Source organism: Lepisosteus oculatus, chromosome 3 (genome assembly GCF_040954835.1).
Source record: "Lepisosteus oculatus isolate fLepOcu1 chromosome 3, fLepOcu1.hap2, whole genome shotgun sequence".
NCBI classification, from domain to species: domain Eukaryota; kingdom Metazoa; phylum Chordata; class Actinopteri; order Semionotiformes; family Lepisosteidae; genus Lepisosteus; species Lepisosteus oculatus.
In genome coordinates, this window is record NC_090698.1 from 69,991,759 (window position 1) to 70,007,525 (window position 15,767).

Here is a 15,767-nt window from a genome sequence, read left to right on the forward strand (position 1 = left end):
CAATAGTAAAAATGTCCAAACCCCGTTTTGTGACGATGCTGGTGGCGCAGTCTATGTAAACATCAAAACCCCTTCTCCACCGGTATAAACGGTATAGCCAAATCCATATCGTGGCACATATTTCTACCGGTATACCGTCTATACCGGTTATACCGCCCACCCCTAGCATGACATAAGTGTGACAGTTGCTTCTCCCATTTTTAATAGGAAACTCTTCTGTTGTGGCTCTAAATATCCCAGTAAACACATTGCCACAGCTACACTCAAGTTCCTGGCTTAGTGTTGTCCGGTTGCAGTGCATCTAGACCTGAAAACATGAACACTCTTCGAAAGTATCTAGGGTTGTTTATGTTGGCTCTGAAGAGCTTGTTAAAAGTTATGCCATTCTCCGCCCAGGGCAATCTTTGTTTTGTTGCTTGAAAATCTTAATATATAGCTTTAGTTTTGAAAATTTAATTAGAGCTAGCTGAAATACCCCTTTTCCTGCTTTTTATCTTGGGCCGAGAACGTTTGGTTTTAGCGTATTAACTTAATGGCACGCTTCATCTCTGTTGAAAGGTACACCCAGGATTCACAGTAGCGCCTTGTCTGGCTGCTATTGCTGCTTAAGTGAGGTATGGGGAGCTCAGACCGCAGGACCAGGGGGGCTGTAAAGGGGAAGGAACACAAGGAAAGATGAAATTAGTATCTGTTGATTTCTCCCTCATATGCTTTAACTAACACCTCACCGTGGCTGGGAATTGAACTGGACTTGAACAGTGAAGTCTTTGCTCAATTAGTATTTCGGAGGCTGGACTAAATCGGCGCACTAAGGTCGGTCACTTGCTGTCTGGGGTTTTTATAACTAGGAGTTTCTAACCTGGAAAAACCTTTTCTAGCCAGCCAGTCAATGACGGGCCACGATCTGGGACAGTGCGAGACACGGCACCTTGCCACTTCAGGGGGTGGTCACTCCAGAGCTCCTGTTGTAGAGATTAATGGTAACCTGACTGCATGTGCTGCGTCGATCAAGTCCTTGGACCTGTCTTGCTGTCCCTCCTTCATGCTGAATCCTGTACTAAGCTGCCAATGACAAATAAGAACAGAAACATTTTCCCCCTGCTTCCCATTAATGCCTGATAGGATCAATGTATTTGTCTTATAATTTCAGAGGCTTGTGAAAAACTAGACTTGCTTGTCATTGGGCAGTTTAAAAAAACAATTAACTACCCTGGGATTAAAGCAGAAGCACAAGATAATAAGCAGTAACACCCAATCGCATTATCTAAAAACATAATCTTTAAATTCAGATATATCTGTGAATCAAAAATTTTGGGAACCATCTGTATTTGACACAACAAATATGTGTAAACGAATGCTTAATCCATTTCTTATACTTGGGGCCTATTTTGTGTTTTATCTACAGTGTAATGCTAGCAATATGGTCATTCACTAGATTTGCAGAAACAATGTGAGGTAAATTTAATCTTTTCAGAATTTCAGAACGGCTAGCATCAGTTGATAGAAAATACCAAGAGAGGTCATCAGAAAGATTGTCCTGTGTCATAATTGCAGAACATATTGCTGTGACATGAAAAAGTTAGTGGAGCCCTTCAGTGATGCTGTTTTTGGCTTGATCATAGCGTGCAACCAGCTTCTGATGTAATGTGTAGGCATGGCCAGTGATTTCTTTCTTTGATACGGCAGGGTGATGTGGAAATCATAAGATCTCTCACGGGTGAATGATATTGGAAATGTGTTGAACATTGGGCTGCACAAAGCCTTCAGAATGGATCTGTCAGTCCCCCGTGAATTCTTATCAACTGAGTTTTAGTATGTGGGCATCTATAGCAGGGGAAACAAGCTGTTGTCTGGTCTGTTCTAGAGAAGATTGATATTATAATGATAGGGTGTGTATTTGAGTAAAGTGAGGTTAAAATCTAATCAGATTGAAATCAATATCAGGTCCTGACTGCAGCTTGCTGTTTTATTTATTCACACTATTAATAATAGCTGACGATTATACACCTTCTATTGCCAGGGAATACTGAGCTCCACACTGCAAGATTTTTCTTTTTTTTCTCCGGTACAGTGTGGTAACTAATAATCATGGGACAAAGTTAAAAGGGACGATTATTTATGCACAGTTATATACAAAACACAGGGGATTGCGTGGCTAAGTACAGATATTTACTGTACCACACTACCGTAGACATACTGTAGAAACACAGAACCAAGCAAACAGTTTTGTATTAGTTTGAATAGGGAAATAAACCAGAAATAAAATCAGATATTTACGTTTTGGATACCACCAGTAGGAAATTTAGGTATAAAGTATAAAGCAACGGTCCCCTACTTAAGGGTCAGAGTTGTGCTTTTTAGTGCTCAAATTATCTGAAAGTTCGGTGCTAACACAGGATGAAAGTCTCTCACTGCACTATTTGCCTGTTTCGTCTCTTCTCTACATTATCTCTCTGATTTGGAATATTCTTTATATCCTGTTTTAGGCTTGGGGCCTGTTTGCTCCTTTCAGAAAACGTCTGGATGAAATCTTTGGATCACTTAAATCCTCACTATGAAATGAGTAGGAGGCCCAAAATGCCTCAGCCTCCTCATTTGAAATAGTTTTCATGTCTCACTCCTCCCCCTCAGTCCACGAGGGCTTGTTAAACATTAGTACAATTGTTTGGCCACCTTGATCTTAAGCTGTTGTGACTACCTCAGATGACAAGAGAAGGGGACAGTTTCCCTGTCTCAGATACTGGCAAGACAGCCCCTTGTTTTACATGGCAGAGTATGTTTGATTGGAAATTTGGAAACCCCCAACATTTACAGTAAATGCTACTTCTAAGTGTCATGACTGCAGCTGTTTAGGCAACAAACTGTGAAAACTGTGCAATTTTCTGAACACATCTACAGTACACACCAGTGTTTTGTCAAGCAAGTGTACACTAGCAACTAATTTGCTTAGATATTGTTAGAGACGACCTGCGTCAGTACATCTGCAGCTGTTTATACTGCATGGAACAAAAAGTAAAACTGCAATAGCCCATTTTGATAGGGTTGTGTACGTTTGCAACTTGATATATTTTTTTCTATATTTTTCTTGATGGAGCTTAATACTGGTGTTGGTAACATTTTAGTTTCATGTTTTCAGTCTTTTCAGAGCAAGTGAATCCTCTCAAAGTGTCACATTGCTAGATGTGTTAATGGTGCTGCATGCATATTCCCTCTCAGGATCGCAGTTGCTCTCCAGTATAATTAGCCTGGACAGGCCTGTCATCTGCTGTCTGGGAGCTGTCATAAAGTACCTGATTGAGTTCAACCTGGACAAAGTGCTGCTGTGTACCAGGTAGGTAATGTTTTTTTCCCCTGTACCACCCATCAGGTAGTGGGTATAGCATGCTTTGAATGACTTCTTCCAGGATTTGTGGGAACCAAAACAAGAGATGGTGTATACTGGTGTTGAGAATCTGCACATCTAAGTTAAGGAAGTTAAATAGACGACTGTGACAGGGCACCTTTGCTCACTTGGGAGGCCACAGCTGCAGCTAGTTGTTACATTGGTGGGTGGCAGCTGTGTGTCGCCCTGTTTCATTTTAACCCTCGTCAAGTGGAGGTGGGAGATGCAAAGAGCAACACACCAGGGTTCTGCGAGAGGTACCTGGAGAGCAGCCTTATTGAATAGCAGGGAGGTTGACAGCTGCAGTTGCCAAAGAAGCAGTATGGCTTAGAGGTGGAGGCGCTGTCAGCAGCAGGTGATGGGCTGGCTGGTGCACATGCAGCAGCCCGGTTGAGGGCTTAGATCTTGCAGGAGATTAGAAACTGTCACGCCATAAAGCTCGAAGTGAAGAGTTGAAGAGTGTGCTCCCTAGCGGTCAGGTTTATCTCCTTTGTGGTGTGGAGTGAAAGTTGGTAGAGAGTGTGTTTGTGCACAGGCCCTGAACAAGCAGGGTAGATGGGGATGAGGGTTACAGTGACGTAATGTTACTGTTAATGCTGGTGATGTCGGGAAAATGGAATTAACAAAGAGTCCCAAATTCTGCATTGCGCAAGATATCCATTTTGCTGTAGTCTGTCACAGTCATACGAAAGGATAGATTTATTATGGTTGTGCAGGCACACATAGTACGTGATCTGCATCTCCTCTTCAGGATTATTTCTTCTGGGTTAATAGGTTTTGTGTCCACGCAACGTCCATGAACCGATTTTAAAATATTATTCTCATGCTGTTCACTTAATCGCTGTAGTGTTTATTTGCATACTTACAGTGCAGTTAGGAATTCTTTAAAACTAACAAGGAGGGGTCCTGGACATTCATTTTGCAATGGACAGCTCTGCATTTGAGCAGTTCAAGGCACTTTCTTATGTGTCTCTGCTTCACACCGGCCAAGTGTGGTTTAATACCTGTCAAGGGGAATTTGAATAACTCCCAGAGTGCCCTCTTTGGGCAGAGATTATCCTTGCAGTCTCCAAACAAAGAAGGCAAGAAGCTACCACTAGTTAAGCAAATATTTGAAATAAAATATAATAATACCAGTAGATTGTTAATGGGTTTAAATAGATAGATATATGTCTTGTAAATTCTGTATATTTGATCTGTTATAACAGTCAGTTGTCCTTATTCTTCACATGCTGTATGTCAGAAGCACTCTTAACTAAATTTATAAACTGATTATTGCTGGCCTTCCTGAGTGAGGTTGTCATGCTGTAAAATACCGTTTTCTGTGGAAGGTTGCTGACAACCTGTGTTTAAGGAAGGCTGAAATGTAACTGCTCCAGTCCCTTCGGCTCAACAGATTCCTCAGATCTGACAGTGCGCTCTGTCTGGTAGTAACAGTTAACACCCAGCTTGTGGCACCTGCATCTCAGCCCAGACAGCTGCAGGGAGATTCCCTGTGGAGAATGATGGCTTCCCACGTCACTGCTGCTGCTGCAGTGTCTCAGTCGATGCTTTAGCAAGCCTCTGGGGCCTGGAAATTTGATGACATTTTAGCAGAATCTGTGAAAAAGATGAGATGAAAACTATGCATGTGTAGAATCTAAATGTGCATTGGAACTGGACCGTAGGATTACCAATATGGAAATCGAATGATGGGGATTAGTCAATATGGTTAGAGATTATATTAGAATATTAATGCATGGTGCCACTTTTAAATTGTTTAATGTACTCACAAGGCCTTGTTTAGAGCATTGTGTACAATATTGGTCACCATGTTGTAGAAATAATATCACTGCTCTGCAGTCGGTTCTAAAAAGAGTGACTAGGCACATTCTGAGGCTTAAGGTAATTATCTGCACCGACAGGTTGGAGGAATTTAACCTTTCTACTCTTGGAAAGTGAAGATTGTGAGGGGTCCTGAAACACAACACAAAACCGGTCCAGTATTTGAAATCCTCAAAGGCATCGACAGAGTCAGCCCAGTGGGCCTTATCAGGATGACCAGAGAAGTACAAACAGAAGGGCACAAGTGGAAACTAAACTGAAGCGTTTCTTTACCCACAGCTTTGTGGGAGTCTGGGCAAGTTACCCAGCTAGGTGGCTGAAGCAGGTTTACTGGCTCCTTTCAAGAAAGGGTCGGATCAGTTAAATCCAAACTACCAAACAGGTTAGATAATCTAAAAGGCATCCTGTTATTTCTAACCTAAAATATTTCCTTGAGGACTGAAGATAAAATTGATCCTTGAAGTTAACTGGATATTTTTGCATTTACGAACATTTCTACATGACTGGTGCAATCCATACCTTTCATGACTTGTGCATAAACAAATGGTTAAAATTCATAGCAAATCTGTTTACTGATTAGCTGCAGGTGGTGTAGATAATTTATATTGGAGTCTTTATGCATTTAGGAAAACAAACTTTTAAAATGTGATTTCAGAATGTCATTAGACGTAATGATTGCTTAATGTGGCTCCATCCGTTCGTTTCCTGGTCTGCTTATCCAGTACAGGTTGTGGAGCCTGTAACTGGCAGGCTACCCTCTGGATGGGACACCAGTCCATCGCAGGGCAGACACAGACATGCACACACTCACACCAAAGCCAGTTTTCTTCCAAAAGCAAATGATATGCCAGTCTTTGGGCTGTGGGAGGAAACTGCAGTGCCCAGGGGAAACTCACGCTAACATGGTTAGAATATACAAACTCCACACAGACAACACCCAAGAATTACACCCAGGGCTCAAGCATAGCTAAGCATTGCGCCACCATGCTGCTTAATGTAGCTCTTATTTTATTTCGCCGTCTGTGCCAGCCTTTGTCTTACAGGATAATTAATGAAAGCTGGCAGTGTAATGATATGAATGTCCTGATGTATTCTCCATTCTAAATATCCGAATATATTGGATGTGAGTGAAGTGAGCAGGCCTTGATTGGTCTCTCTCTCTACCCCCACAGCTCCTTCAGGCAGCTCTCCAGTGAAGCCGAGTACATGACGCTGAGCGCCACCACCATGAAGAACCTGGAGATTCTGCACAACCAGGTAGGTGCAGCTGTCCCTGGGGGAGTCGGGCCACGCGCTTCGCCCAGGGAGGTCGACGCTTTTTAAAAAACAATGCTCACCCCTGCCCCCCTTCGGAGTTTCAGATGAACTTCATCTGCGTATTCAAGCAGCTAGAAGTTAAGAAAAAAAAAAGCTGCCCTCCCCTTCTTGGTACCTAACTAGGTTTGCACTGTTGAACAATTCCGATCAGTTGCTGATACTGTGAAGCAAGTCTGGCCCTTTGGGTAAACTCCCACGAACGGAATAGGCTGTTTACTGCATTTCTTGGCGCGTCTTCTCTTTGTGAGTGACTGTGACGCTTCACAGGGTGGTCTGGGACTTGTGACCAAGAGAGTGACCCTAAAATGATTGCCCAAGGGTTCAAGTGCCTTGGATAAAGATCTTAAAATGTTGATCGCCATTAGAATAAAACGGTCTCCAGTCTTTGCCTGATGTCACAGACAAGGGACAGGTGGAGGTGCACAGAAACTCTGTGTTTGTCCATGGTTGTCCTACAATTAACTATTCCCTGGGTGTGGTCACTGCTACACCCACCGGTGGTAGTGTCCTTGCTCTCTTCATCGAGTTAGAGCTACTCCACACTAACGGCCAACCTGTCCTGTTTCTGCAGACGGACAGGAAGACAAAGGGCAGCCTTCTTTGGGTGATGGATCATACCCAGACTCCTTTTGGCAAAAGACTGATGAAGAAGTGGGTGACACAACCTTTGAGATCAGCTGAGTAAGTCCATGTAAAACGGTTTTAGCGGAACCTTTAGTTTTTGTGGTTGGGTATATTAGACTCCTGTAATAATCGCTGTGCTAATCTGTTCGTCATAGCAGGAGCCCTTGTCAGCCACACCTAACAGACCAGCGCCGGGGTGTTGAACTCAAGTGCGCTACAGTTTATCTGATATCTTCACAATACACCCGCGGGCTGCTTTCCAACCCTGCTGCTTATAATCATTGCTTTTCATTCACTATACTGCGGATAAAAGTAATTTGTTATGATCGGAAATGAAATGGTTCTTAAAATGTTCAAAAGAGAAGAGATGTAGAGATGTTTTGCTGTTTCCTGACAACCTTTGGATTCACTCCTAAGACCCGGATTTTTGTTTTTTATATTCACAGCGGTGCTGCTAATTGTATTTCTTTCATTTCTTTCATAACTGCTAGGCAAAAGAAATATGCCCACTCACACCTTTCCTTGAAGCATCTGCCCTCTGTGTCAAGTGTTTGTTTTCATGGTCAGGCCCCCGGGCACTGTCACAGCTGCCGGTTTTGGAGCGTGCTGAAGGAGCCGTAATTCAGCGAGCTTCTGTCCATTTTGTCAGAAATAGCTGGTGGGATTTGTAGTTTTCACACACGGTTTCCTGTCGCCAAGGGCCAAATTACTTCATGACAAACATCCCTCACATGGGCCGTAATAAAAACACCGGGGGCCATATTAATCAATTTCCCTTCGGGATCAATAAAGTCTTATCTATCTATTCAGCCCACAGGGGTCTTGAGTTTGTCATCCCTGCACACTCCCTGCTCTTCACTCTCACTTTCTTCCTCCGTGACTTCATGCACTCAGGCAGGCTTAGCCTCGGAGGCGCTTTCGAAGGCTTCTAGAACGTTCTCGGGTGCCAGAAGCTTCTCTTCCGGGGCTCACTTCAAAATTTGTGCGCGTTTTTTTGTTTTCTTCGTTCCGCGTTGCCCATCGTATCTCTCCCGCTTTGTGACATCTTGTCTGCCATTGATTGTTCTCCTGGCACTTCTCTGTGATGAGTTGTGGTCTTGTTGGATGTGATGGAGAGATGCTACCCAAGTGTTTGATTATCTTTTCATTCAGTGGCTTTATAACTTCTGATGGCTGTGTCTCTAGGTTGCAGTCTTTGACTCTTTTGATCATTTGATATTTCTTCGGTTTCATAACTGTTGTTGCAGTATCAGAGGTCTCAGACTTGAGATGAGTTGACGAGATTGTATTTACTGCTGTGTTCAATTTGAAGCAAATAATACAAAAACATAAAATGGTGTTTTTCTAACGGAGCACTGCAAGAGCAATAAGAATGATAAGGTTTGAAGGAGAAAGTATAGATTAATACCAAACTGAAAGGTATGAATGAAGAAAAATACTTGAAGGCTCTCCAGCCAAAATGTTTTTCTTTCTTTCTGCTTTTCGGGGCAGAGTTAAGCTGTGCTTGAAGCTTGGCAGCCTACACGCTGACGCAGCTCCCCACTCGAATCGCTGGAGTATCGGTTTCCACCCACAGGCTGGACTTGTATTTGATATGGGACGTTGATGCGGTGACCACATCATTAACAGGGAGAAGATTAAGGGCTTCTGCTTTGGAATGTGCAGAAACCACTTAAGCACAAATCAGGGTTAAAGAGAGACAAGACAGTGATTCAGTTCCTTCATATATATTTCTGCTTCACTGACCACATGTTACTTGAGAAGATCAACATGGAGCTTGTGGTGTAATAGACAGCCGGCAGCCTTCTTCTGTGGCTTAGCATGGAAGAGCTACAGAGCCATTTGTCATCTGACAGGCTTCGAGCCTCACAGTGCCTGACCAGGCAGTTAACACCCCCTGGAGGTCTGGGGTTTCTCTTGTCTATGTAGATCTAATCTGAATCCTACTCTGACGGTGCTGCACAGTTGTGTACTGTTTGCTGGGTAATGTCAAGTCACTAATGTCTAATGGCATGAGAGATTAACTTTACAAAGTCCTTGAGCCAAGGTGTGGTACCAATAGCCTTCAAAAGTGCTGCTGTAACCCCTGTTACAAAAAAAACAAATAAAAGCAAATCCGTTAAAATAAATATGGCTCTGGACAACCTAAACACATTTTACCCTTTATCAAAACTAAACTTTCTTGCAAAACGTTTGGAACGCACTGTTACAGTTCAGTTAAATAACCATCTTATTGCAAATAACCTCTTCAAACCCATCCAATTTTGCATCTGACAACTACACAGCACAGATACTGCCCTGGTTAAAGTAATTAATGATCTTTTTATAGCTTTTTATTCTGGTTTTCTTTCTAACCTTATTCTTGACCTCATTGCTGCTTTTGACAGGATATCTTACTTTCTCATCTTAAAACTGTGTTTGGTGTTTCTGACATTGCTCTTAGGTGGTTCAAGCCTTACCTTACTGATTGCTGTCACTTTGTCTCTCTTGGTGGTTCCAGTTCTGAAATTGTTACTTATTAAATCTGGTGTTCCTCATGGCTCTGTACTTGGTTCCCTACTTTTTAGCATTAACACGTTCCCACTTGGTCATCTGTTAAGATCACATGGTCTAAATGATGATTTCTATGCTGACAATACTCAAACGTACATCTGTACTAAACCTGACACTGATGTGGCTGCCTCTTTTTTTTTCTAATTGCATCTCTGACATAAAAACATGTACATTATGATTCAAAATTTCCTCCTCTAAACTGCAACAAGACTGAAGTCATGCTTCTCGGGAAGCCCCATCAACTGTGTAAAACCAATGTAGTAACTCCATCTGTGGCTGGTACTGCACTTCAGTTTTAATCTAAATTGAAGAACATGAGGGTGATAGTTGATCCAAGCTTGACGTTTGACCCACATGTGTAAGATCTTGTCAAAATATATTTCTTCCACCTCAGAAATATCACAAGACTTCATCCTATGTCGTCGCTGTTTCTGAAAAGATGGTCAACATATTCGTTTTCTCTCATATTGATTACTATAACACTCTATTGACTGGGGTATCTAAATTCAGACTGAACAAACTAAAATATGTCCAGAACTAGGCAGCCAGAATCCCGACCAGGTCTAGTGCAAGTGATCACCTTACTTGTATCCTGGAGTCCTTGCACCTGCTTCCTGTCAGGTTTCATGTCGACTTCAAAATCCTCTTGCTCACCTGTAAGGCTCTGCATGGCTCTGTAAGGCACCTCAGTACCTGTCTGACTTATTGGTCTGCTCTCAACCTCACAGCTTTTGTTTGTCTAATCCTGGTCATCTCCTGTCTGAACCCCAAGCCACTCTATAGGTGACAGGGCCTTCTCCTGCTGTGCCCCCCAAAACTCTGGATCTAAGTATATCCTAAGTATATCAGTGAGTCATGTTCCCTGGACTCTCAAATCTAATGTCAAAACTTTCTTTTTAGAAGTGATTTTACTTAACTGGTCCTTTATCTGACCATTTTCTTTCCTGCTACATTCTAAACCCCTCACCTACTATCTCCTGTATATATATATTTTTTGTTCTGTCTAGTCCTTTGAGAAGCCACTTTTAAAGTCTTTATTATTATAAATGAAACAAATGTACAGTACAGTTCCTTATAATCATTATTGGTTGCAGCTCTCTTAGGTAGTGTTTGTGAGATCTGAAGCCTAGAGATTAGTTTGGGCTAGAGATCTGTAAACTGTTTAAGTGTTGTGAATTTTCTGGTATCTGCTGGTATCCATCAGATTTCCAAACTGTGGGGAGTATTTAAAAATAATCTCCCAGTTACTTGCAGACAAACCTGCAGTAGTCAGCACTCAGTTCCACTATAACGAGTGATTCCTGCCGATTATTTCTGGTATGTGTCCTGTGGTCGATAGGTGTCTCTGTTCTGGATGAAATCCTAGGATTAGCTTTGTTTGCCCACGAGCCTGACCAGAAATAAGAGACTTTCCACAAATAAGTGATTAAATAGTGAAAGCTAATGGATTCCCTCCACCCCCTCTGCAGCTCAACAAGACCTGTAAATGTGTGGTCCCAATGAGCAGTATAGTAAGTTAATAGTGCGGTCTGGAGTTTTCCAGGTCATTGTTCATGAAATGGTTAATTGCATAATCTGTTCTAATTTCTCTAAATTAGAAACTACATTTCTGCACTGCTGCTTAGATTTACCGTGTGAAGTGACTCTTCCAGCACAATACAAACTAAGTCAGTGCTGGGAATGGGGTAATGAAGCTCATAGTCTTTGCATCGTTAGCTGGAGTAACAGCAGCACTGGCCCCCATCCGTTTACTGCCTTGAACTCTGTTCTGTCCTGTGCAGGCTGAAGGAAACCTTTGGGTCATGTTTCTTTTAAAGAAAAAGCAGGAACATGAGCATGGTATGATTTTAAAAACGGCACCTTTAAGGTGAGAGGCTTAGATCTTCACTGTGCTTTCCTCATTGTATTCCAGGCAGGGCTTGCACCTGGCTTGCAGCAGAAATTGTGATCACTCTCCATGTAGGCTCTGGTCTGTGGTTTCCGTTTTCAATATTTTGCTGCAGGGATACGTGATGTGCATTGTGATTCGTGTAAAAAGCAGCAAAGTGTTTCAGTGCGATGAGGCAGTAATGCTGGCTGTGAACTGGACCACCTCACCGGGTCTCCCTGTGACAGCCCCCGGCGGTCTGGGCAGCCCGGTTCTGACTCTCCGGCTAACATGCATCTTCTCGCAGGGAGATCGGAACGCGCCAGGACGCCGTGGCAGAAATCCTCTCGTCCGAGTCCAGTGCTCTGCCCGCGGTCCGAAACCTGCTCGGCAGACTGCCAGACCTGGAGAGGGGCATCTGCAGCATCTATCACAAGAAGGTGAGGCCCACTGCTGAGGCCAGGGCAGGTGACAGCCATGTTGATTGTTGTCCAGGTCTCCTGAAAGCTCGTGTGGCCACTGCCCTAGAACAGGAAAAGCTCTTCACGGTAGAGAAGGGAGCCCCATTGCACCAGCTGACCAGGCCTGGTCACTGCTCACAAGATCACGTTGGTTACATCAATGCCCAATTAAAGAAATATACTTCAGGGTATCATTTTCAGCATGAGGTGAAGTGCAACCTGAAAATGCCATTTAAAGCTTTTCTGCAGGTATCCACACTACGGATAAGTGCCGTACCATCAGCAGGTTCAAATTTCAATGAGCTAAAAACAAGGTTAAATGCTGCGTCTTGTGTCATTTTTCCTTTGTGGAACACAACTGGTTGCCTTTTCTTCTACCTCAGGAGTGTTGTTTTATCCTTCCTGCTCCAGAATTAGTAGATTTAATAATTCAGCATAGGCCCTCATTATTAATTTAAAACTCTAGTCTAATAACGGCTTTAAAAAGGTTTTGCGCTGGGTATTTTAAAGTTGTGTAAGAAGCCAAATCAGTGTCTTTTGTTTGTCATTTAGTATTGAAAAGCTTTATCCCCTTTTCAGGTGTTCCTGTTTGTCATTATAATTGGAAATCAGTGCTATATCCTGTCAATATCTTGAGGGCAGTGGAAATTGTCCACTTAAGTGATGACGTCTGTCGAAGGGAGGTTGTGGGTGTGATTCGATTTGTTCCTGGTTAATTTCTTAGTTTCCTACTCACATGATTTCATTTTACAGTAAGAGCAATTTAAAACAAACGCAAAGAGCTGTACAGTAGCACATGCTATATACAACACAGGCAATCAGAAAGTGGGGGATGGATCTCAGCAAATGCGCTTTGTGAAACCCAGAGCGAAAGTCAAGTTTTGAGTGGATCTGGGCAGTGAGCTTCGTGGATGTGGTGCTGCACATGAGAAGTTCTCTCGCCCGCTGTGTGGAGCCTGGTCTTTGGTAGAGAAAGAAAGTGGAATCCACAGATCTAGGGCTAAGAGGTAGACAACACTCGCGCAGTAGCCCTCTGATGGGCTTGTACATGAGCAGGAGAACCTTAAAGTCCACACCGAACCAGAGCAGATTACAAAGGATGTGTGGATGTAGGACAGTTTTAGTCCACAAACAGCTGCAGAGTCCTAGAAGTACAGAGCTCAAGATGCAGTAGAAGGAATGGTCTGATCTTGATGAAGTAAAAACATGCACCAGTGTGTCAGCATTTAGCACATACATTTATTTATGTCTCCTAATCCTGCTCCGTTGGCAGTTCTTGTGTCTGGGCAGATTATCTGGGAGAATTATCTCCAATGTGAAGTGTGACACGGCAGACCTGGAAAAGGGGAACGTTGGTAAAGAAAAGCCATTGTCAGCCTGTGCTGGAGATAAGAAAAAGAAAACGGCCAGGTTTCTCACTCTTTGTGTGACCTGGAACATGGCATCTCCACTCTGCCCTTGTTGCTAGGAGGATCTATAATTGCCCCCATTTGAAGAGTCTCTTGGAAGGAGGTGCCTGCTATTGACATTTTACACCTCCTGGAGTAGAGAGAAGGGCATGACTCGCAGCTATTTAATGGACACCCGCCTTTGCGTCAGAAGGAGCATTTCGGAATTAGCTCTTGAGGCATAACATTTAAAAAGGTCAGGTTATGCACATTATTACTTCAGTGTTGGCAAGATTAAGTAAGACATAGGGAAGCAATTAAAATGGCAAACAAAAAGCTCGGCTCTATACTTAAAAACAGAGTTTGTATTGATGGATGTTATGTAGTAATTGTACGGGATATGCATAGAATAGATTATGATGTAGTTTTGGTCACCGTGTTAAAGAAAAGCTATTGCTGCTGTGGAATCACACAGAGGAGAGCAACCAGATGCATTCTGGGGCTGAAGGGAACTTCCTGCACTGACAGGCTGGTGGAGCTGAACCTTGTCAGTCTTGAAGAGAGAACATTATGATGAGACCGGACAGCAGTGGTTAAAATCCTCAAAGGCATTGACAAAGTCAACCCAGCGGAGGTCTTCGGCGTGAACAGTGGGAAATGAACCAGAGGGCACGACTGGAATGGCGTGGAAGTGTGTTTAAAACTGAAAACAGGAGGCACTTCTTTCCCATGTTGTGAGAGTCGGGAGCAGACTATCTAATCATCTTGTTGAACTTCAAGAATCATCTGGATGAGGTCCTCAGATCTAGTGGCCTCGCCCCATTAGTCACCTGGCTTTTGTCCTGACAAATGCCATCTCATTAAGATTGAAGACTAGAAGATTCAGGAATTAAAGAGCTCTGCTCTGCTCTTGAGGGAATAGTGTTTCCTTTGAAGTTTCCCCTAGAAACACCAACCAGGAGCACTACATCGGCACAGCATTCCGAGAGGTTAGAAGGGTCAGAGGATTTATCCAGCTCTGGAATTGTCAACACTTGGCTTAATTTAAGGCCTAACAAGTCAATCAAGTTTTGAGGCCTTAAATGAATCGACTGAAAGGGTGCCCAAACTTTTGCACGTGCCACATTCAGTGTTTTATTTTTTTTCAATCTGTTAAATTCAGCGATTTTAATAGTAATTGTGCAGAAATATGTCTTGTTTAAGTTTGTACCCTGCAGAGATCGTGTTAACTTCTTCTCACTTAGAGCTGTGAAACATGCAATTTGAGCAGGGGTGCCCATACTTTTGCATGCTACGGTATATTGATAATGGTGGTTCAAACTAACCTTCCTTCCATTCATTTTCTAACCACTTCATCCAATACATGGTTGAGAAAGAATCAGCGCTTATCCCAGCAAACAGTGGGCACAAGGGAGGGTACACTCTGGACAGGACGTCAGTCCGTCACAGGAACAGGCCAGTTTCCCCAGCAGCCAATTCACCTACCGTTATGTCTTTGGACTGCGGGAGGAAACCAGAGCACCTGGAGGACACCCAAGTGAACACAGGGAGAACATACAAACTCCACACAGATAGTACCCCAGGAATTGAATTCAGGACCTCAACACTGCAAGGCACCAATTCTAAACTCTGCATCAGTATCCCACCCATTTCAAACTATACAAAATTAAATTAAAACTACAGATATGAATCAGTTAAGATTTTTTCTGTCATGTAGAATGTTTGGATTCTGAACTGTGGCATCTAACCTCGGTTTTTCATTTCCGATATGACAGAAGTAAAAGTGGCTTGTAAATATTGTTTTACTTCAGGAAGTATATGCTAAGTTTACTGTACTTTAGGAAGTATTTCCATAACTGTACATATTTCTGAAGAATGTGGGATTGCAGGCCTTACTGAATTTTAATCTCTAATTTCTAAATCGTGCAACAGTTCATTTGTACAAATGCAGATGGTGACTGGTATAAAGATGTACAGTACTCTTTTTACTTATAATACATTTTAGTCTAATTGTTTGAAGCTGTTTCTACAGTACATAATGAATTCCTCATTCTGTAGGAATTAAGAGAGCTGGAAGGCAGCCCTGCCAGAGAGATTCTTTCAGGCACAAATTATTTCTCATGAAAAGCATAGTCTTTCGTTATCTCACTCATTTTTGTTTCAGCATTTGATGTTTTATTAAAATGATCCTGTTTGTCTTACGAAGAAAACACACATTTCCCTATGTTTCAATTTGGTGCATCTCTTAACTTGGTGCATAAAAAGCATTTTTGCTATATTGTGTGTTTTGTAATGCATAGCTAAATAATAAATGTTTGAAATTCCAAGCTATTGCCTTGTGAACAAAGAGG

General features: G+C 42.6%; 1 protein-coding gene across 1 annotated transcript in view; it reads left to right on the forward strand.

The window, feature by feature from the left end:
- msh3 (mutS homolog 3 (E. coli)) overlaps positions 1-15,767 on the forward strand; it is a 112,713-nt gene that overhangs the window by 27,493 nt on the left and 69,453 nt on the right. Inside the window, exons 10-13 of the mRNA XM_015363066.2 lie at positions 3,217-3,331; positions 6,379-6,463; positions 7,095-7,204; positions 11,875-12,007. Coding sequence (XP_015218552.2) covers positions 3,217-3,331; positions 6,379-6,463; positions 7,095-7,204; positions 11,875-12,007 — 443 coding nt within the window. The remainder of the gene's footprint in view (positions 1-3,216; positions 3,332-6,378; positions 6,464-7,094; positions 7,205-11,874; positions 12,008-15,767) is intronic.